The sequence below is a fragment of the Halichoerus grypus genome, chromosome 6 (genome assembly GCF_964656455.1).
Source record: "Halichoerus grypus chromosome 6, mHalGry1.hap1.1, whole genome shotgun sequence".
NCBI lineage: Eukaryota > Metazoa > Chordata > Mammalia > Carnivora > Phocidae > Halichoerus > Halichoerus grypus.
In genome coordinates this window covers 161,334,852-161,356,950 of record NC_135717.1, presented here as the reverse complement: position 1 = coordinate 161,356,950, position 22,099 = coordinate 161,334,852, and the positions used below count along the sequence as shown (strand labels likewise).

Sequence of the window (22,099 nt, the reverse complement as noted above, 5' to 3'; positions counted from 1 at the left end):
CTCAGTTAGCATTGTCTGATTTGCTAACCCAGAGAGCTGACAGGGCTCTTTTTGGAGAAGATAAAAAAACAAAACAAAACAAAACACCCTGAAGACAAAAGATTACCCCTTGGGGGGGCCTTTGTACTGTTTGGACAGCCAGAGAAATTAATTGGAAGAGGGGAGCTATACATCCAAGAGATATTTGTTTCCAAAGTTCTAGTATCAGAACAGTAAAGAATGAGTCCACAGTTTGCCACATATCAGACCATCAAAGACATGGTCCTTAATCATTGTGTGATGACTTTTGGGTTGATTCTGTTTTAAATAAACTTTTTTTCTTCAATCCACAGGTCACAGTTTTTGTCTGCTTGAACACACATGGCTTTGTTACGAAAAAGTAAGATTACAGCTTTTGACAATCATGATTATTAAAAATGGATATTTTAAAAGACTGTTTTGATGCTAGATCTTGGCTTTAAAAAAAAAAAAGGTCCTCTTTGATTTTCATGGATAGTTTTCCCACATGCAATTCTTGGCATCATCATTTCAGGATGATGCCTGTGGAAAGTTGTTAAGTATTTTGTCCAGAGATGGATTTATCCTGAGAGGGGTCATACATTTCTATAAAACTTATAAGTATAACTTATTTTCTCATTTTAAATAAATATTCATGTTCCTATTTAATTGAGCAGTTGTAATTTTATGTTCCTATTCTTAAATTATATTATCTTCAGACCCCATCAAAACCTGGATTTGCCCTTGATTTCAGATCTAGCAGTTTGTGAACCCGGGAGAGAAACATAGTAATCTAATTGTGTTGCTGTTAGCCTCAGGGTAGAATTGCCTGATGTAGCAGATGAAAAGATAAGATATCCAGTTAGATATGAATTTTAGATTATCTATGAATGATATTTTAGCATAAGTATGTCCCAAATATTGCATAAGACATACTTATACTAAAAAAAAAATAGAGGTGGTAGTAGACATTGAGTTGCTTCCCCACACTGGCTGTGGCAGGTAAATGTTAATCAGACGTATTGATAAACTACAGGACTTTGTTCCTTATCTTCTATTTCTCTATAGCTTGGTTTTATTTTATTTTATTTTTTTTTTTTTTAAAGATTTTATTTATTTATTTGACAGAGAGAAACAGCCAGAGAGGGAACACAAGCAGGGGCAGGGGAGTGGGGGAAGGAGAAGCAGGCTTCCCGCCTGAGCGGGGAGCCTGATGCGGGGCTCGAACCCAGGACCCTGGGATCATGACCTGAGCCGAAGGCAGACGCTTAACGACTGAGCCACCCAGGCGCCCCTCTATAGCTTGGTTTTAAACTGAGTCTAGTATCCGGTTGTCTCTGGCTGCATCTGACAATCCAGAAAGGCAGAGGGGAGCTGGATGTTAGCACAGGAGAATCACTGAGCCTCAGAATGTAGCTCTGGAGGACATCTGTAGAGAATGACTCCTTCCTTTTACAAATGTGAAGACAAAGGCCTAGGAGCCAGAAAATAGCTCAGTATGAGGCCAATAAATGTAAATACCTTGATGCACAAAAGTAGGAAATGATAACACATAACAACTGTAACGTGTTTACTGGGCCTACATTGCCTTCGTTTACTCTCAAAACCCCCCTGTGAGACAATGATTAATATTACAATTACACTCCTCATGGAGCAGATGAGCAAACTGAGGCTCAGAGAGATTAAGTGACCTGTCCAAAGCCACACAGCTAAGAGGTGATAGAAACAAGATTTGAATCTCACTTGAAATCCTAGCCCCTTCCTTTCCTACCAACATTTTCCAGATTTCAGGTACTTGTGCTCCATGTAGAGCAATGCATACCTTCTCAATTTTTCATCATCTGTGTTTCTTCTGTCCTATGCATGACTTAACAATTTTCTTTAAGTTGACTCATTTAAAAAATTATGTGTACTTTATAATAGAAAGTGTATATCCTTACTGTAAGTAGAATAAGCTATCTCCTATCATAAAAAGAAGTTGATTATACAAATATATACGATTAGAACAATGTTATTCAATCCTGGGTAGCTTTTGTTGCCTGCCTGCACCTGAAATTAAACTGATTTCTCACGCTGTGATTTAATATTACTTAATGCCATGATCATGAACCTCCTAAACCACCTCATGTACAATCACATGGCATGTGCTCAATATTAGGACAACACTGTCCTATATTACTGTGCTTCTCAGTAGATCCCAAGGGCGAGCGTCACTGTTCTGGAACAGATGGTCCTGGATGCTGGGAACTAGAAGAGGTATTTGGGTCTTCTGGCTTCTCACTCAGGGCAAGAATTTTCTGTACGTCATCCTTGACCAGTGGTTGAACTAACCGAGAAGCGGCTGTGTTATAATAGCTGAGAACCCGTACTCATAAGAAGTACTGGCTCATCATAAGCATCATATAAATGTTGGCTATTCATTCAAACAAAGTATTCATGCACAGAAAGTGGCTCCAGAGGCAGCATCATACACGCACTAAGGTTGTAGCCTCTGCCATCAGACTGCCGGGGGTAGCCCTGGATCCTCCTTAAACTCCATCTCCGTATCCTTGAGCATCAACAGCATCCTGGCTTAACCCTTTATGCACATGCCATCTGCTTAAAAAAAGGTCCCAGACCACCACTGCTATGTCTGTCAGGGAAGGCATCTGCTCCTAAGACTATTCTAAACTTTCCCCAAATTTCAGCTTGATAGGTTACACTTGAATGTGTTTCTGTTTTTATTTCAGTTAATCAGGTGTTGCTGTTCCTTCTGATTGTAACCCTCTGTGGGATCCTGTATAAGAAAGTTCATAAGGGAACTGTGCTCAGGAATGAAACAGGTATGCTAACTGAAATAAGCCAGTCCCCAAAAGACAAATACTATGTGATTCTTCTTATATGAGGTACCTAGATAGTCAAAATCATCCAGACAGAAAGTATAATGGTGGTTGACAGGGGCTGGGGGGGAGGGGGATAAGGAGTTCTTGCTTAATGGGTATAAGTTGTAGTTTTATAAGATGAGTTTATAAAACTCCCGTTTTGTAAGAGTTATGGGGATGGATGGTGGTGAGAGTTGTACAACAGTGTGAATGTATTTAATACACTGAACTGTGCACTTAAAAATGGTGAAGATGATAAATTTTATGTGTTTTTTACACAATAAAAAGAATTAAAAAAAAAAAACAAAGCAGATAAGCAAGTATATATATAATCCATCAAGATAGGATACCTAGGACTGCGGTTTAAATGCGTTCCTTTGATTCCTTTCAGTAGCTGGGTTCAGAGACAAGCCACAATTTGGTCAGATCCCAAGGACCTGCTTGTAGAATATCCACCCAAGGCCAACTTTTCAGTAATGTTCTAGAATGATCAGTGCTACTCAAACTTTAGCACATATAAGAATCACGATTACAGTTTGTTAAAACACAATACTTGGACCTACCCTGAGAAATTTTGAATTAGTAGATTTGGGGTGAGGCCTGAGAATTTGCATTTCTAATAAGCTCCCAGTGACACTTCGTTTTTGGACAACAGTTTGGGTTGCCTGCTTTACATCTGTCCTTTGAGTCTCTCAATAATCTTGGTTATGAAAATTGCCTTCTCTCTCTTCTCCCTGCTGGTTCATTCCCATCAGTACACAAATAGCCTCAGAATTCTCAACTTAAAAAAGATCCTGTATTGACCCTATATCCTCTTCCAGCTGTGCCGAGGAGCCCAATTTCCCTCCCGAGGGGTGAATTGCTTGAAATGGCACCTTTACAACCTCCGAACACACAAAATCAACCCATACAAAAATTAAGAAACACTGATAGCAAATATATTATGTTATGTTATATTATGTTATATTATATTATATTATTTATAAAGATTTTATTTTTAAGTAATCTTTACACCCACTGTGGGGCCCAAACTCACAATCCTGAGATCAAAAGTCTCATACTCCTCCAACTGAGCCAGCCAGATGCTCCTATTTTTAGATAATTTAATTTTTATATTAATCAAACAAATACATTTATGGAAAATGCAGAAGAGAAAAAATATTACCTGTTGCCGTATCAGGCAAAGACAAATACAGTTAATATTTGGTGCATTATATACATTCATCTCACACTATTTTTCTTAAGCCAGCTTAGGCACTGGACATACAACAGTGAAAAAAAACAATGTCCCTGTTCTCACAAAGCTGACTTATCTTAATATAAAAAATTCATTTAAAAAAAAACAGTTAAGGGGCACCTGGGTGGCTCAGTCAGGTAAGCATCTGACTTTGGCTCAGGTCATGATCCCAGGGTCCTAGGATCGAGCTCCACATAGGGCTTCCTGCTCAGTGGGGAGTCTGCTTCTCCCTCTTCCTCTGTCCCTTTCTCCTGCTCATACTCTCTCTCGTTCTCTCTCTCTCTCTCTCTCTCAAAAAAAAAAAAAAAAAAACCAGTTAAAAACATGTGTAATCTGGTCTAAATGAACATGAGGAGCATCTGGAAAGAGAATAACTTCGCATAAAGACCTGTATACAAATGTTTCTAGGAATTATTCTTTGTAGCCACAAACTGGAAACAATCCACATGTGAATCAACTAGTGAGTAAATAAAATGTAGTATATTGACACAGTGGAGTCCTTTTCAACAATAAAAAGGAACACAGTAATATGTGCTCCCCTGTGGATAAACCTCACAGATATTATGCTACATGAAAGAAGCCAGACCTGAAAGCCCATATTATACAATTCCGTGTATAGAAATTTCTAGAAAAGGTAAATCTACAGAGACATAAAAGAGAGCTGTGGTTGCCTGGGCCTGGGACTGGGAGTGGATTGACTGCAACCCAGTTTAAGGGAACTTTTCACGGAGGTGGAAATGTTCTAAAATGGTGATTGTGGTTGTGCAACTCTATCAATTTACTAAAAATCATGGAACTGTATACCTACAGTAGGAAATTTTAAGAAAATTCCAAAATCTCCAAATTTTAAGAAATCTGTATTAGCCTAGGCTGCCTTAACAAAATACCACAGACTAGGTGGCCTAAACAAAAGAAATTTATTTTCTCACAGCTCTTGAGGCTGGAAGTCTAAGATCCAGGTGCTCACAGCATTGGTTTCTCCCAAGACTTCTCTTCTAGGCTCACAGTTCTCCCTGTGTCCTCAGATGACCTTTTCTGAGTGTTTACATCTCTGATGTCCCTGCCTCTTTTTATAAGGACACCAGTCATACTGGATTAAGCCTCACGCTAAGCCTCATTTTTCACTTAATTGTTCTTTAAAGGCTCTGTCTTCGAATGCAGTCACATTCTGAAGTACTAGGGGTTAGGGCTTCAATATATGAATTTACACAATTCAGTCCATAACAATAAATTATGCCTCAATAGAGGAAGGAAGCCATACAAGGTCAAAAGTTGTCTGAACTTCAAGTTCTTTCCTCTTCACCCTTCATTCACTCCCTGCCCATAAACCAACACATTTGGCCAGTTGAATCCTACAGCAAACTTCTTTCTCCACAGAGAGAAATGAATAGCTTTTGTAACAGCTGTTAAAACAACTGTAAGGAAATGCACATCCTGGCTCATTAATTAGCCATATACCAATAAACAAAGTGTTTGGAGCACATGAATGGATCCAGTGTCACATTTTTATCCCATGCAGTGTTAAATAAAAAAGAATCAGTGTTATGAACTACTATTCAAAAGAATATAGTGTTGACATGGAAAGACGTCTGTGCTATGTTAAGTGGAAAATGCCAAGTTGCGGAAAACCGTGAAAAGTATGGTTTCATTTTGGTTTTAAAATAATACATGTAAGTGGTATATTTCCTTTTGGAATAACATGAGGAAGGATTTGAGAGGCACACACTGCACCCGTAACAGAGATCTGCCTTTGGAATGGGAGTGGAGAGGTCTGAAGAAAATCATCAGGGTTTATTGGAATTTGGGGCTGGAATTTTTTTTTAAAGATTTTTTATTTACTTATATGAGAGAGAGAGAGAGAACAGGAGCAGGGTGAGGGACAGAGGGAGAAGGAGGGAGCCCCATGCGGGGCTCGATCCTGGGACTCTGGGATCACGACCTGCAGGCAGACGTTTAAACTGACTGAGCCACCCAGGTACCCCTGGAATTCTTTCCAAGAAGTGCATATTCATATTTTTAATAGACTTTATTTTTGGGGTGCCTGGGTGGCTCAGTTGTTAAGCGTCTGCCTTCGGCTCAGGTCATGATCCCAGGGTTCTGGGATCGAGCCCCACATTGGGCTCCCTGCTCAGCAGGGAGCCTGCTTCTCCCTCTCCCACTCCCCCTGCTTGTGTTCCCTTTCTCGCTGTGTCTCTCTCTCTTAAATAAATAAATAAAATCTTAAAAAACAAACAAACAAAACCATCCCCTGCCAGATGGTACATTAGTGACAAGTGATGAACTTTCATGGGCACGTCATTCTCATCCAGTGTCCACAGTTTACACCTTTCGGGTTCACTCCTGGTATTGTACATGGGCTGTGAGAAATGTATAATGACATTTATCTATCATTCTAGAAAATAGAATCAGTGAAACTCCTCTGTGCTCCACCTATTCCATATTAACTTTTCTATTTTCCAAGACAGTAATTCAAAGAACTAGTGGTATAAGGTAATGTCCAGAAGCCCTGTAAAGTCACATGCTGAAGAAAAGCATAGTGCCATTTTGTGTATTCTCCTGATAATGACATTTGATGTAATCTCCTGATAATTTAGCTGGTGATTAACTCCTGGCCCATTTGAAGTGAGGCAAGTTTACATGATTGGCTAAAAAGATCCTAATTTGAAATGGGATTCAGAGACTTGGCGTTGGGAGAGCAGACATTTCACTTTTTCTAGGAATGGGCGTGGTCTGAAAGGTGCTGCTTGTGGGAACGGACTAGTGCAATGGAATACATTTCTAGTCCATACTGCCATCAGTATGGTGTTTTCTTAGAGATTTTAGGGCACCAAACAGCTAAATATTTTGATGAATTGGCTTAGGCACCAATTGGCACAACAGATTCAAAAACAGTGGATGATTCCCCCAAGAAGCTGCAAGGATGAAACATTCGTGAAGAATTTACAGTTGGTAGATCTTTCCCCCCCTTTCTTCAGTGTGCCTTCATCCATATTCTGTCCAGGGAAGACTTCTTGGCAGAGAGCAGTGTTTTTGGCTTAGGTTAGCTTCCAGCTCCCCTGACTGGCCAGGCTCCTAAGAAGTGTGGCAGTATGAGCTATAAACTTGGTGTTTGACCTCTTGGGGTGACCCTATTTCCTGGGGATACCTTCCTCCTCCCTTATTATGCCTGTTGCCTGACAGGCTGGCTCTGCCCCAGCTTTCCAACCCTTCTCTCTCTTTCTTTGCACCTACGAGTAGTCCTCCAAAGCCCTGTTCTGTAAGATCTACACATCAGTTCAGTTAAATCCAGCAAACTTTTATTAAGTGCTTCCTAGGTGCCAGACTCTGCGGGGATAATGTAATGAGCTCACAGTCTAGCGGGGGAGACAGACACATGAATAGATGCTTTGTGTGCAGTGGGGTAAGTGCTCAAGGAGAGGTATTTAATAAATTCATCCATCCATTCATCCATCCCTCCCTCCAAAGTGGATTGGGAATCTACCATGTTCCAGGCACTATGCTAGCTGCAAGTGAGCAGACAGAGATGAACAAGATACTGTCCCGGCCCTCATGGAGCTCCCAATGTAATGAGAGAGAAAGGAAAGACATGCAACCAAAAAAATTGCAATGCAGCTGATAAATCCAGCCACAAACAAGAACAAAGGGAGCACAGATAGGGGGTGAGCTAATTTGTATAAGGAGCTGTTAAGGCTTCCCAGAGGGTCTGATCTAGATTGATGGTGTCAGAGTTAGCCATGCAGGAAAAGATGGAAGGAACGTTCCAGGCATCAGGAACGGTGTGTGCAAAGGCACTGAGGAAAGGGACAACCTGCCTGGTGCAGTGTTCAGGGACCACAAGTAGTTTGGTATTGCTGGAATGGAAGGAGTCAAAGCTAGGGAAGTGAGCAGGGGCTGGATCGTGAGGTACCCTGTGTGCCAGGCAAAGGAAGGTAGCTTTACCTTATGGGAACCCCTGAAGGATGGGAAGCAGTGAAGAAACATAGTCAGATTTGCATTTGGGGCAGTTCACTTCACTGCCTGAAAGTAACATGCCACATGATTAGGAAACCTCCCCAAGATGACAGTTTAGTCCAAAAGGAATAATCCCTTAAGAAATATTTTCTTTTGGGGTGCCTGGGTGATTAAGCGTCTGCTTTCAACTCAGGTCATGATCCCAGGGTCCTGGGATCGAGCCCCGCATCGGGCTCCCTGCTCGGCGGGAAGCCTGCTTCTCCCTCTCCCACTTCCCCTGCTTGTGTTCCCTCTCTCACTGTGTCTCTCTCTGCCAAATAAATAAATAAAATCTTTAAAAAAAGAGAAATATTTTCTTTTTTGTTTATAAAAGTAACCATAGTTACTTTAGAGAATTTGGAAAACACAAGAGATGCAAATAAGGAAATTGAAATCACTCATAATTCCATAAACAGATGTAGATCCATTTGAAAATATGTATGTCTGTATATATCACATTGGGATAATATGCTGGATGAGATTTGTGTGGTGATTTTGTGCACCAAATACTAGAGAGAATTTTGTATTATTTTCCCCCTTAACATTGTATTATGAGCATTCTCTCATGTCAGTAAAGATACTGTGGAAACAAACTTAGTCTCGGGGTGGACATGTCCAATGTGGTGGCCAGCCTGTGAAGAGATGCAGGAGGAGAAGCAGTAGACCCTTCCATGTTCCTTAAGTTATACAAAGCACAGGTCCTGGTAGTTAGTTTAATCTATATTTGTTGGATTAAATATCAGCTAGAACTACTCTGCATCTGAGTGGTATTTTGCAAAAAGTATCTGTAAAGAGAGAGCGAGCTTTAAGTAAAAACCAGAAGGGCATCTGATTGTGGGTACTCTACATACTGATAATTATTATCCTTCATCCTGGAAAACCATATTGTGGTGCCAGAATACGATGTTATGTCACCAGTATTTTATACCACAGCCACAGCTCAAGAGAACAATCAATTACTCATCCTGTACATTAGTCATGCTCTTCCATGTACCTCCTTTCTCTTGCTGTCAAATTTTCAGACACCTGACTAGAGGGTGGATAAGAGAAGGAAGATCACAAGCAGTAGATTTCATAGCAGCACAGGCAGGGTAAATATCCCAGTTTAGGAAAGAGTTGAGGAGCTGAGGAACTGTCGAATCGAATGAGGCTTTCAGTTCTTCACATATTTTTCAACTGTGTATCTGTGTTAGGCTATCTGATTGGCTTCTGTAAGAGAGCGCCAAAATAATAGTGCTGAAGCAAAACAGAGGTTTATTTTCTCTCTCAAGGTAAAAGTGTGGTATGTCCTTCCTTTCTACAGTCATCCAGATCAAGATTCCTTCTCTCCTAGGGTCTTGGTGTCCTCCACAAGTAGCTTCCGTCTTGGGGCCCAAGGTGGCTGCCCTGAGTCCTGTCGTCATATCCCCATTCCAGACAACGGGAAGGGGAAAGGAAGAGGGGAGGCCAGCACATCGCTTTCAAAGGCAAACCCAGTGGTCGCACACATACCTGCACTAACCTCCCACTGGTCAGAACCTGATCACGCAGACTTGCGAGGGAGTCTGAGAATCGTGGTTGGCTGTGTGCCAGCTAAAATTCCAGTGTTTCTTCCCAAGAGAGGAAGAGACTGGGTGTTGGAGAACAGCTGGCAGTCTCTTCTACACTATGCTGTCTTCCCCAGGAGTGTGGAAGACACCTGGCCCTACTGTGAAATTCCTTCATGTTCTCAGAGACACTGATTTTGATGTTTCCAGACGATGACTCTGAGCCTCCTGAGGAAATGGAGGAGGAGATTCCTGTGGTGATTTGTGCCGCGGCGGGGAGAATTGGTGCCACCATGGCTGCCATCAACAGCATCTACAGCAACACGGATGCCAACATTCTGTTCTACGTCGTTGGACTCCGGAACACTCTGTCTCGAATCCGGTAATTTGTGCACTATAGACTTTGGAGTTTTCTACTTTTTTTTTTTTCATCTTTCTTATCTTTCCTTAAATGGATTTCCCTATGTTTTGGGTTTGATACATGTCATTTGAATTAATGAGAGGATGACCTGAGGTTTACCTGGTGACCTGACGAATGTGTTGCCTCGCTAAGGAAGTTGCAGCAAAGCCTCATTAATCTGGTTGGGCAAGGCATCGTTCTGCCGAAGTGAATTGTCTAATGAACCAAAGAATTGCAGTCCTTAAGCAGGTTATGTGGAAGTCTTTCTTTCTAAAATGGTTTCTCTTTTCTTTGCTTTCTTAACCCGGAAGGATAGTAATATAGTATCATTTTAATATGACCCAGAATCATCACTAATTATAATTTTTTAAAGAATTTATTTATTTATTTGAGATAGAGTGAGAAAGAGAGAGAGCGAGCAAAAGCAGGGGGGAGGGGCAGAGGGAGAGGGAGAAGCAGGCTCCCCTCTGAGCAGGGAGATGGACGCTGAGCTTGATCCCAGAACCCTGGGATCATGACCTGAGCCAAAGGCGGATGCCTAACTGACTGAGCCACCCAGGCACCCCATTATTATAATTTTTTTTTTAAGATTTTTTTATTTCTTTATTTGACAGACAGAGAGAGACACAGCGAGAGAGGGAACACAAGCAGGGGGAGCGGGAGAGGGAGAAGCAGGCTTCCCGCAGAGCAGGGAGCCTGATGCGGGGCTTGATCCCAGGACCCTGGGATCATGACCTGAGCCGAAGGCAGACGCTTAACGACCGAGCCACCCAGGCGCCCCCCATTATTATAATTTTTGAACTGCAAAGCAATCTGTTTCCTATCACACAACACACTAAAAAAATAAGTTGGAAATGGATTTAGAAGAAATAAACAGAAAATCAAATTTTAAAGTATTATAAAAATGTGGGATAATTATATAATTTTGTCACGGAAAATGACTCTGTGAGCCCCAAAACCATAAGGAAAAAAATGAACAGATTTTACTGCATAACATTTAAAAACTTATTTATTTATTTAATTTTTTAAAAGAACCCAGGTGTTGGAATTAACAGACAAGGACTTTATTTATTTATTTTAAAGATTGCATTAATTTATTTATTGAGAGAGAGAGAGAGAGCACATGAACTGGGGGAGGGGCAGAGGGAGAAGGAGAAACGAACTCCCTGCTGAGCAGGGAGCCAGAAGAGGGCCTCGATCTGGGATCATGACCTGAGCTGAAGGCAGATGCTTAACTGACTGAGCCACCCAGGTGCCCCTAAACACTTTTAAATGATGAAAAATACTGTAAGTGAAATTAATCATACAATAAACGAAGCAAAATATTTTCAACATGTATTATAGATGAAGGATTACTATCCAAAGTATAAAAAGAATTCTCACAAAAAATTTTTAAACATATAAACATCTAGTAGAAAAATAGAAATACAAACAAATAGAATACAAACAAATAATTCATAGAAGAAAAAATACAAATGGTTAACAAACATGAAAAGGTATTCTGTGTTACTCACAGGGAAATGCAAATTAAAATGACAATGACATATAATTTTGCACTCATCGAGATGGTAAAAAATTAAATAGGACAACAATATCCAGTGCAAGAAAATGGACATGCTCATTCTTTATTTAAACAATGTACACTTTGTAAATTGGTAAAGCATTTTGAAAGAGCAATATGGCAATGTCTAATAAAATTTGATATGCATAGAACTGCTGCAGCACTGTGGGAGACAGTATGGAGGTTCCTCAAAAAGTTAGAAATAAAATTACCCTACAATCCAGGAATTGCACTAGTGGGTATTTACCCCCAAAATACAAAAACACTAACTCAATGTGATACATGCACTCCTACATTTATAGTAGCCTTATTTACAATAGCCAAATCAAGGAAGCAGCCCAAGTGTCCTTGGATAGATGAATGGATAAAGAAGATGTGGTATGTATATACAATGGAGTATTATTCAGCCATAAAAAAGAATGGCATCTTGCCATTTGCAATGATGTGGATGGAGCTCGATTGTATTATGCTAAGTGAAATAAGTCAGTCAGAGAAAGACAAATACCATATGATCTCACTCATATGTGGAATGTAAGAAACAAAAAAAATGAGCAAAGGAAAAAAGAGAGAGAGACAAACCAAGAAACAGACTCTTAACTATAGAGAACAAACTGCTGGTTCCCAGAGGGGAGGTGGGTGAGGGGATGGGTGAAACAGGAGATGGGGATTAAGGAGTGCACCTGTCATGATGAACACCGGATGTTGTATGAAAGTGTTGAATCGCTATATTGTACACCTGAAAATAATATTACACTGTATGTTAACTAACTGGAATTTAAATTTTAAAAAAATGTTGTATGCATATATAATTTGACTCACCATACCATTTCCACTACTAGGAATCTGTTACAGCAATTCTAATACATACTACCAAAATATAGGTACAACAGTGTTAATTTCAGCATTATATGAAATAGCAAAAAAATTGCTAACTGCTTAAATGTCCATCAATAGAAGAATATTGAAATGAACTATGGAATATGATCCAGCTATTAAAAGAGAAAGAAGGCCATGTGGGTATACTGACAAAGAAGATCTTCGAGGCATATTGTTAAGTGGAAGATGCACATTGCCATACATCTTATATGGTATAATCCATTTTACGAATGTCTTATCCATTCAGGCTGCTATAACAGAAAGCCCCAGACTGGGTGGCTTATAAAAATAGAAATGTATTTCTCTCAGTTCTGGAGGCTGTGAAGCTCAAGATCTAGGCCCCAGCCAATTCCATGTCTGGTAAGGGCCTGCTTGCTGGTTCATAGAGGGCTGCATTTTTGTTGTGTCCTCCCATGGTGGAAGGGGTATGAGATTTCACTGGGGTCTCTTTCATAAGGGCACTAATCCCGTTCATGAGGGCTCCACCCTCAGGACCTGATCACCTTCTGAAGGCCACACCTCCAAATGCCATCACACTGGGGATTAGATTTCAACATATGAATTTGGGGATGGGGGACAAAAACATTCAGTTTATAGCTTTAAAAAAAATAATAATAAAAAAAACAGGGGCACCTGTCTGGCTCGGTTGGTAGAGCATGCGACTCTTGATCTCAGGGTTGTGAGCTTGAGCCCCACATTGGGTGTAGAGATTACTTAAAAATAAAATCTTAAGAAAAAAAAGGGGTGCCTGGGTGGCTCAGTTGGTTAAGCGTCTGCCTTTGGCTCAGGTCATGATCCCAGGGTCCTGGGATCGAGCCTCATGTGGGACTGTCTGTTCAGTGGGGAGCCTGCTTTCCCTCTCTGTCTGCCTGCCATGTCCCTGCTTGTGCTCTGTCAAATAAATAAATAAAATCTTTTTAAAAAATCTTAAAAACAACCCAAACTATAAATGTGTACATGTACGTATATGTGTTTCTGTAAAGAAGAAGACCTAAAAGATCTCCATCTGTTAACAGTGGCCACCTCTGGGGAGGATGGAGGGACTGGGGAGAGCAGTGATGAAGGGAAGTTCAAGGTATTTCAAGTGTTATTTCCATTATTCGGAAGGAGAATGGGGTGCCCGGGTGGCTCAGTCAGTTAAGTGTCTGCCTTCAGCTCAGGTCATGATCCCAGGGTCCTGGGATCACCCCGTGTTGGGTTCCTTGCTCAGCAGGAAGCCTGCTTCTCCCTCTTCCTCTGCCCCTCCCCCCGTTTGTGCTCTCTCTCACTTGTTCTCTCCCTCAAATAAATAAATAAAATTTAAAAAAAAAAGGAAGAATTTATTTTTCTTCAGTTTATTTATTTATCTTAGTAATCTCTACCCCCAATGTGGGGCTTGAACTCATGACCCCAAGATGAAGAGTTGTATGCTCTTCCAACTGAGCTAGCCAGGCTCTCAGAGAATGTATTTATGTATGACTTTGACAATTAGATTTTTAAGTCCTAGCATTATTAGGAGGTACTGAGATATGGAAGACACTTGCTCTTAATCTAAATGGTCCTTGGCTCCTGTGGGTTTTGAGGGCTTATGTTTATGTTCTAGATTTTCTCTCTCATTTCTCACTCTTCTTATCATTTATTATTGGAGATTGTTCCCTTAGCCTACTGTTAACAGCCCTGTAATTATCCGTGGGTATGAAAACCAGATAACCAAACCCCAAAGGGTAGCGTGTGTAGTATGTTCTGAGCAAGGGTTTGTATTTGAACAAAAGGCATGAGCTCCAGGGCTGAGCAGGAACTGTCTCCCAGCTCTTGGTTGTGTAGTCCACTACCCCCCTGTTTTAAATAATTAAAAACAAAAAACCCTCTTTTCATTGAAGTATAATACAAAAACGGAATATTGCCTAAATCCTGTGTACAGCTTAGTGAGTCATCACAAAGTAAACATACCCATGTAACAACCACCACCCCGACGTGGGATGGTCAGTCTTTTTAACTTTGCCATTCAGACGGGTGTCCAAGGCTATCTCACTGTGGTTTAACTTGAGATCCTTTTATTTCTAATGAGTTTGAGCACTGTTTTCCCCACATTTCTTGGCCACTTAGATGTGCATGCATGAGTCTCTTGCCATTGTTGACATGACTTCTACCCCCCTCCGGATTTATTGAGCTATAATTAACATATAACGTTGTGTAAATGACAGGCTTTTATGGTTCAAATTTTGCAGATCTCAATGTTATTCAGAAGATCAACTCTTTTGTTGATTTTTGAGCAACAACAAACGCTTTAGTCACTGACAATCATATTTTGAGATCATTTCTACCAAGAATTGTATTATGGATTGGATAAAAGATAGTCATACATTGTGTAAGACTGAGAGAACATGAGGGCAGAGGGTGGGGACAAGGAGGAGAAGAAGGTGGGAAGCGAGGACAGGTGGGGAACAGTGAGAGACAGAGACTGAGAGACGAGGATAACTTCAAATCATCCTTGGCGTCCAAACAGCAGAGTAAGAATTCTTCCCTCGAGTAGAAGATTCAGAATGTCCTGCTTCATAACTTGATAAATCTGTTAGCCCATGGCAGGAACATTTTTGTTCTTCCAGTTTCCTGTGGAGATTATGAGGATCTGGGGAGATATTTGGTTATTACTATTTTGCTTCATTTCCTTTGCAGAGTTATGCAAATTAAAAGAAAAAAAGAGGAAAGATTTGAGGCCAGACCAGATAGAGAAAAAAAAATCAGAAGGATTTATAGACTAAACTCTAAGGTTTACACATTTTATTTTTAACTTTCTAAGGAGGCAACAGATTGACTCTGAAGCCATAGGCAAAGTGAAGAAAGGTTGGAGGTGTATACTAGAGCTTTCTTTTTGTGTGTGTGTGTGTTTTTTTGTCATCTCTTTAGAAAATGGATCGAACATTCTAAACTAAGGGAAATAAACTTTAAAGTCGTGGAATTCAACCCTATAGTCCTCAAAGGGAAGATCAGACCAGATTCATCGAGGCCTGAACTGCTCCAACCTGTGAGTAGGAAACACCCACGTGCTGGGGACAGTCTTTGGTGAGGCCCTTGCTCAGTGTGGAGCACTGGCCACTGGGATGCGGATGGAATATTTCTGAAGCAGTGTTAGCTCTCCACCAAGCTCTGCTTATTTATAATTTATAAGCCACCTGCTCCAGAAGGATTTAAAATGGTTTACATAAATATAATGAAGCTATTAAAGAAGAAATGAAGCATAAGAAAATGTGGGATGCATTTCTGTGTGTGAATATGCCTGTAGCGGGTGGGGGTAGGGGCCAAATAGTGAGGCCTGGAAAAAATATTCCCAAGCCACAGGCTGTTGTGTGTACTGCAATTGGACATTAAATTTAGCTGAGTATCCCAGTAGCTAAGGAAAAACAGTAGCATGGTTGATTATATACCTCAGAGGATCAACTAAGGTATTTGCAGGAGACATCCACTGTTTTCCCTAGCATTGGGAATCTTAAGGTATTTTACTGCAAGCGTTCTTACAAAAGGGACTCTTTCTTGCATAAAGAGTAGGGTTGATGGCGGGTTCACAGAAAATGTAGCCACCCTCTACATATAGCTGTTACTGAAATCCATCCTCGAAAATGTACTGAATTCTGAGCCCTTCGATGACATGATCTTTTCCCAATTCCTTATATTTATTATCAGAGCGTGAGCTGAGATGGGATTTTGGATTAAGTGGTGCGGCTAATCAAACTGTTTGACTCCCACCCTCGGCTCCTGCTTGTCTGACTTTTCTCTGGTCCAAGGAGCTAAGAGGTTGAACTTGCGGCTGGGACGCCTCTGTGCCCGTGTGCGTGTGCGTGAGCGTGTGCGTGTGCGTGGGCGTGCGTGCGTGTGCGTGCGTGGGCGCGCGCGTGGGGCTGATTGAGTTGACAGCAGTCAAATCACCAGTGTAGAGGAGAGCAGGCAGTTAGTGGCCTGAGAGACTGCCCAGGAAGGGAGCCTGTGACCCCCGCTGTAGCGGCTCACAGAGGGGAAGGCGTCCCGTCTCCGAGTGGGCAGCTGGGGGTTCGGACCAGGAGGGCGCTGATCTGCCAGCGCTGGTTGCGGCCCCGGGCCCGCGTCCCTGGGCACCGGGACGCGGCCGTGAGGCATCTCCGCGACCTGTCGTATCTTGCTCGGCACCCGGAGCTGAGCTGAGGCCAAGGTCAGAGCCACCCCTCCGGCGCTGGAAGACGCGGAGCCACAAGCCTCTTCCCCACCATCACTTCTTTTGTTGTTTTAACAGCTGAACTTTGTTCGATTTTATCTCCCTCTGCTTATCCATCGACATGAGAAAGTCATCTATTTGGACGATGACGTCATTGTGCAAGGTATACTCGCTGACTGCCAAGAACACTCGGAAAAGGAGCAGCTGATAAGTAGAACGACTTCCCTTCTTCATTTTCCAAATAGCTAAGCGCCCAGTGATTTTGACTTGTGTATTCAAGTCGGGAGAATAGTAGTGTTGTAAGTGTGGGAATAGTTTGAAAACAGGGGTGGATTCTCACTTCCCTGGACAGTCCAGCTGACCTTCTGAGAGCCACGCTGTCAAAGTCAGCAATAAATAACCTAGTAGCCTTCCCTTTCTCTGCATCCCTAGAATGTAGGGCAATAAAGTCTCCCTGATGACATTCTGAGAAGTGAGCTAAGTTTGGGTGTTTCAGTGTTGCTTTCTGTCTCCCACGTTCAAATAAGATGAGCACAGGTGTGGAAGCTACATGGCAACAGAAGTAAAGAAATCGGCCCAGTGCCGATCCGAGCTTACCATCAAGTGGCTTTCTGAACGGAGACAAGCTAGGTTATTAAGTCAGTCACCAGGCCACTTGAAATTGAGATCACATACTTTTCCTCCATAGCAAAGTCGGGGACTGTTTGACATTCTAAGGCTCTACCTGGCTCTAAAACAAATGCTATAATATTTTAACTCCTGGTGTTTCTAAATTCAGGTGATATCCAAGAACTCTATGACACCACCTTGGCCCTGGGCCATGCGGCAGCTTTCTCGGGTGACTGCGATTTGCCCTCGGCTCAGGACATGAACAGATTTGTGGGGCTGCAGGTGGGCTCGCTGCTCGGAGGTCCTGCCTTCGCCCTGCTGCTCTCCTCCCTTCCCTTCCCCACAGCTCGCGATAATCTAACCTGGGAGAACCCTGCCCGGGAGGGGCCTCGCTGCCCGCTCCACCCCAGCTCCGTGCGTACCAAGGCTGGGGCAAGATAACCCTGCAAGTCCCGCTCTCCTTGTCTGAAACACGGCAACATTAGTACCTGTTTTGTTCTGTTTTTGTGAGCCGCGATGAGATAACATGATGCCCAAGTTCCAGCCTGCAGTAATGCTCCAGAAGGGACCCTTGTTCTGTAGGTGGCTGGAACCACACTCTCTGTCTGAGATGGGGGTTTACTGTAAGAGACTCCCTGAACTTTGGGTTCTGTTTTCAGAGTTGTGATCATCGCTTTCCCCCATCCCCTTTCAATAGAGGAAAATACTGATTTTCCTCAAGGGTAAAGAGCTCCTTACCCTGGAGCAAATGAGGAAAGTTGAACCTATATGGAATACTGAAGCCAAAGGGATGGCTTTAAAATACAAGGTGGTGTTAAGAATCAAATGCTGTTCTCCAAAAAAAAGTTCCAGGAAATAATTTTATATGTGTGACAATAGAGATGTGACACACTTTGAGGCGTCGGCTTTCAGGCCACCCCTGACTCTGTCAAAAGCTCGGCTCTGTCACTTAGTATGTTTGTAACCCTGGGCCAGTTACTTACCAATCATCTTCTCCCTCAGTTGTTCTACAGAGGAAGAGTACTTCCCTTGTAGAGTTATTGTGAGAATTAAATTAGTTAATCCATGGAAAGGGACTGCGTGCAATTGATGGGGTAATGTGTGCAAAGTTCCCAGAACTGCCTGGTGCCCAGAATTTGCTCAAGTGTTTCCATTATTTCCCTGTTACCTTTGAGCATCACACCGAGGTGTGTTAGGACAGCCCGTGCAGGTGAATCAGTATGTCCTGCCTCATGTCACTCCCATTCAGCAACTCCCTGTGTGCCTGACACTGTTTTAGGTACCAGTGAGACAGTAAACAAAACTCAAATTCCTGCCTTTGTGGAGCTTACATTTTGGTGGGAAGAGACAGTCAGTAAACAAAGTATTTAACAGAGGATCAGGGTGCAGGGCGGGCTGTTCGTTAAATCGGGTGATCAGGGAAGGCTCCCCTGAGGTGGTGTCGCTGAGCCTGCACCTGAAAGAACTGAGGGAACCACCTCAGCAGATATCTAGGGGAAAAACAGTCCAAGGAGAGGTAATGGCAAGTTCAAAGGCCCTGAGGCTGGAGTGTGTCTTTCTTGTATGGAAGGAACAAGGAGATCAGTGTGGCGGAGGAAAGCGGGGCGAGAACAGACGTTAGAAAGGTAATGGCAGTCGGGGCAGAGGGCACAGGGTATGGCAGCCCATTGTAGGAACCCGGGCTTTTACTGTGAGATGGGAAGCCACTGGAGAGGCTTTGAGCAGATGAGTGACAGAGACAGAGTGGAGTTTAAAAGGGTGGAAGCAGGAACAGTTTAGGAGGAGTTTGCAGAAATCCTGTGAGTGGTAATGACAGCCTGGACCGGGAAGGTAGCCGTGTAGACAGTGTAGTTTGGAAGACGAGTGACTGCGATTTGCAGTCCAACAGGATTTGCTGACGGATTTGGATGAAAAGTGAATGAGAAGGAACCACGGAGGACCTAACGACTCTGGGTTTTTTGCCTAAGTATCTGGAAGAATAGAATTGCCAGTAACTGAGGTGGAGCAGATTGTCGGGAAGCAGGTTTGGGACAGGACTGGGATCCGTGTTTGGATGTAAGGGGAGCTGCCTTGTTAAGCCTCCAGGAGACAGAGTTGGCAGATGTGGCAGGAGTTGGGAATCCAGAGACGTCGGGGCCGGCTACGCGGATAGCATTTCGAGCTATGAGACTGGATAAAGCTGTCAAGGGAGTTAGTGCTAGAGACAGGAACAGGTGCTGGAAGAGAGGCTGGGGAAGGGAGAAAACCAGCCGGGGACGCTAGGAAGTGGCTGGGGACACAGCAGGAAACACAGAAATACTGCATGGTGGTTTCAGGAAAATGACTATTTTTCAGAAACAAAAGATCTGTTCAAAAGCGTATCCCGTTCCTTTCTAGAATACATACATGGGCTATCTGGACTACCGGAAGAAGACTATAAAAGACCTTGGCATAAGCCCCAGCACTTGCTCTTTCAACCCGGGTGTGATTGTGGTCAACATGACGGAATGGAAGCACCAGCGCATCACCAAACAACTGGAGAAGTGGATGCAAAAAAATGTGGAGTATGTGTAAACCTCTCTACCATTTTCCATGCTTCCAGGCGACAGAATTATTCAATTAATTTTCTATGCATAACTCAGGTTAGAAATATTTCACAGACATCTTAGATCAGATTTTCTTACAGAGGCACTGATGAGAAAGAATGGGGACAACAGATGAAAATCTAGTCTCAGATGGTATGTCAGCAGAAGCGAGATCCTGCAGAATCTTATTATGCAAACATTTTTCTAATGAATTAATAATGTAATTTTAAGTCTTCTCCTAGAAGCCTAGTGAACCTTCTCCACTGAAAATCATTTATCTCAGTTGGGTATCTCCTTCTTACATAGATTCGTTTTTAAGAATGATTTTATAAACTCAACTTTGTTTTTGAAGGTTGAATTTTTAAAAATGTATCATTTTTCATTATCGAAGTTTTAAAATAGAGAAAAAAAACCCCTCTAACACAACCACTATTACCATGTCGTTGTATTTCCTGTCCATCTTTTTTATCTGGGTATTTTAAATACCATCATAACCTTGAATTTGTAAGTAGTTATTCTACATAATGTAGGATCAGAATTTGATCTTCTGTATTTGCCATAAAAAAGGCTGAAAATTAAGCCCCACATTGGGCTCCCTGCTCCGTGGGAAGCCTGCTTCTCCCTCTCCCACTCCCTTTGTTTGTGTTCCCCTCTCTCGCTATGTCTCTCTGTCAAATAAATAAATAAAATCTTAAAAAAAAAAAAGGCTGAAAATTAAAATGGCAAAATGCTATGCTGTAGTCTAGACAAATTACATGGGAATTCATGGTATTCTTACAATCTTGTGTAAGTCTGACAATTTTCAAAATAAAAAGTTGGGGGAAAATGAAAAACTAGTCTTACTATATAGTGGGAGACTGTCTTACATCTTTCAAAATTAGTAAATTCTACTTTATCTGAGTCTCTGCGGCTCGAGGCCAAATGTTGCTCTTCTATTCCATTTCTTAGGGAAAATCTCTACAGCAGCTCCCTGGGAGGAGGGGTAGCCACCTCCCCAATGCTGATTGTGTTTCATGGGAAATACTCCGCAATCAACCCCCTGTGGCACATAAGGCACCTGGGTGAGTATTTTAGGGAGACAACACAAATGTGCATCTTACAGGTCTGTGAGCACCGGGGGGGGGGGTGGGGGGGGGGCAGTGTGCTATAGCACCAGCTGCCTCAGCTCAGATCCTCCAGGCGATCTTGGAGGTCATCCATTATTTAACCTTCGTTGCTCAGATTCTACAAACGCAGCTGATAAAAATGGCCTGAGAGGTGCGTTTCTAGGAATTCATGGGAAGCAGTTAGACTCATGCTTAGCATTGAGTATGTGCTCAATAAACATTACCTACTGTTACAATAGAACTTTCACTGTCAGAACTTTTTCACTTGCCTTTATTGCCCTTTGCAGTAGCTTGCAGTGGGCGAAACCAAACGAATTAGCATAATGGTTTATGATGCATCTAGATCGCTTGCAACTTCTCTTTTAAAAAGTTGACTCCTGACTGTGTACCATGTGAGTCTTCTATTCAGTCCTCACGGCAGGAGTGCAGGCTCTGCGATATGGACTGGAATCCCAACTCTGCTATTACCTATGTTGGGCAAATTATTCAACCTTTCTGTGCCTTAGTTCTCCATTTGTAAACTGAAGCTAATAGAACCTTATAAAGTTTTTGTAAGGAATAAATTACCTAATACATGTAAATTGCTTAGCACAGAGCCTGGCGCAGAAGACACATTCATTCAAACACATGGCCACAATCCCTTAGCCAAAAGCACTGGGCCAGACCTGTTTAGAAATGAGAAAGCTTTTGAATTTTAAAAAGGTAATGTGATGCATACATTTATGTTATGCAATACTCTGAGTAGGATCTAGGTTTTGCTACCAAAAAAGTTATTAAAAATCCTTTTGTTTTTAGACATTTGGGCATTATTTTAGAATTGGAGACAATGGCTTATGGATGTATATTTACTAAGTACCTTCTACACTGTAAAGAACTGAGCTAGGTTTTGGTGACAAAGGTGAATATTAGTTCTAATTCTCAGAACAACCTGCAAGGTGGTATGTCCCTTACTCTCCCTTTTAAAAGAAGGGGCACATAAAACTATAGAAGCTGGGTCCTGTCTCCTCTTAATGATTCTGTACAGATTTGCTTCTGCCTCATTACCAGAATCTTCCTTGATTTTCCTGAGCATCTGCATGCACACACAGGCAACACAGGGAAGTTAAGGACACTAGTGTTCCATCTGGTTTGATTTATAATAATGTTGGGTTCATTGTTAGGTCAAATATCATTATTTCCATGAAATGAATGTGCGGAAAATCCCATC

The 22,099-nt window shown here is 42.1% G+C and overlaps 1 protein-coding gene across 4 annotated transcripts in view; it reads left to right on the top strand.

Annotated features, from left to right (window-relative positions):
* Nucleotides 1-22,099, top strand: part of GLT8D2 (glycosyltransferase 8 domain containing 2) — a 63,752-nt gene that overhangs the window by 23,098 nt on the left and 18,555 nt on the right. For all 4 annotated transcript variants that reach the window (XM_036103686.2, XM_078076495.1, XM_036103669.2 and 1 more), the window contains 8 exons: nucleotides 333-379; nucleotides 2,727-2,819; nucleotides 9,822-9,993; nucleotides 15,335-15,452; nucleotides 16,692-16,776; nucleotides 17,392-17,504; nucleotides 19,599-19,765; nucleotides 20,735-20,847. In XM_036103686.2, coding sequence (XP_035959579.1) covers nucleotides 361-379; nucleotides 2,727-2,819; nucleotides 9,822-9,993; nucleotides 15,335-15,452; nucleotides 16,692-16,776; nucleotides 17,392-17,504; nucleotides 19,599-19,765; nucleotides 20,735-20,847 — 880 coding nt within the window. In that variant the 5' untranslated portion in view covers nucleotides 333-360. The remainder of the gene's footprint in view (nucleotides 1-332; nucleotides 380-2,726; nucleotides 2,820-9,821; nucleotides 9,994-15,334; nucleotides 15,453-16,691; nucleotides 16,777-17,391; nucleotides 17,505-19,598; nucleotides 19,766-20,734; nucleotides 20,848-22,099) is intronic.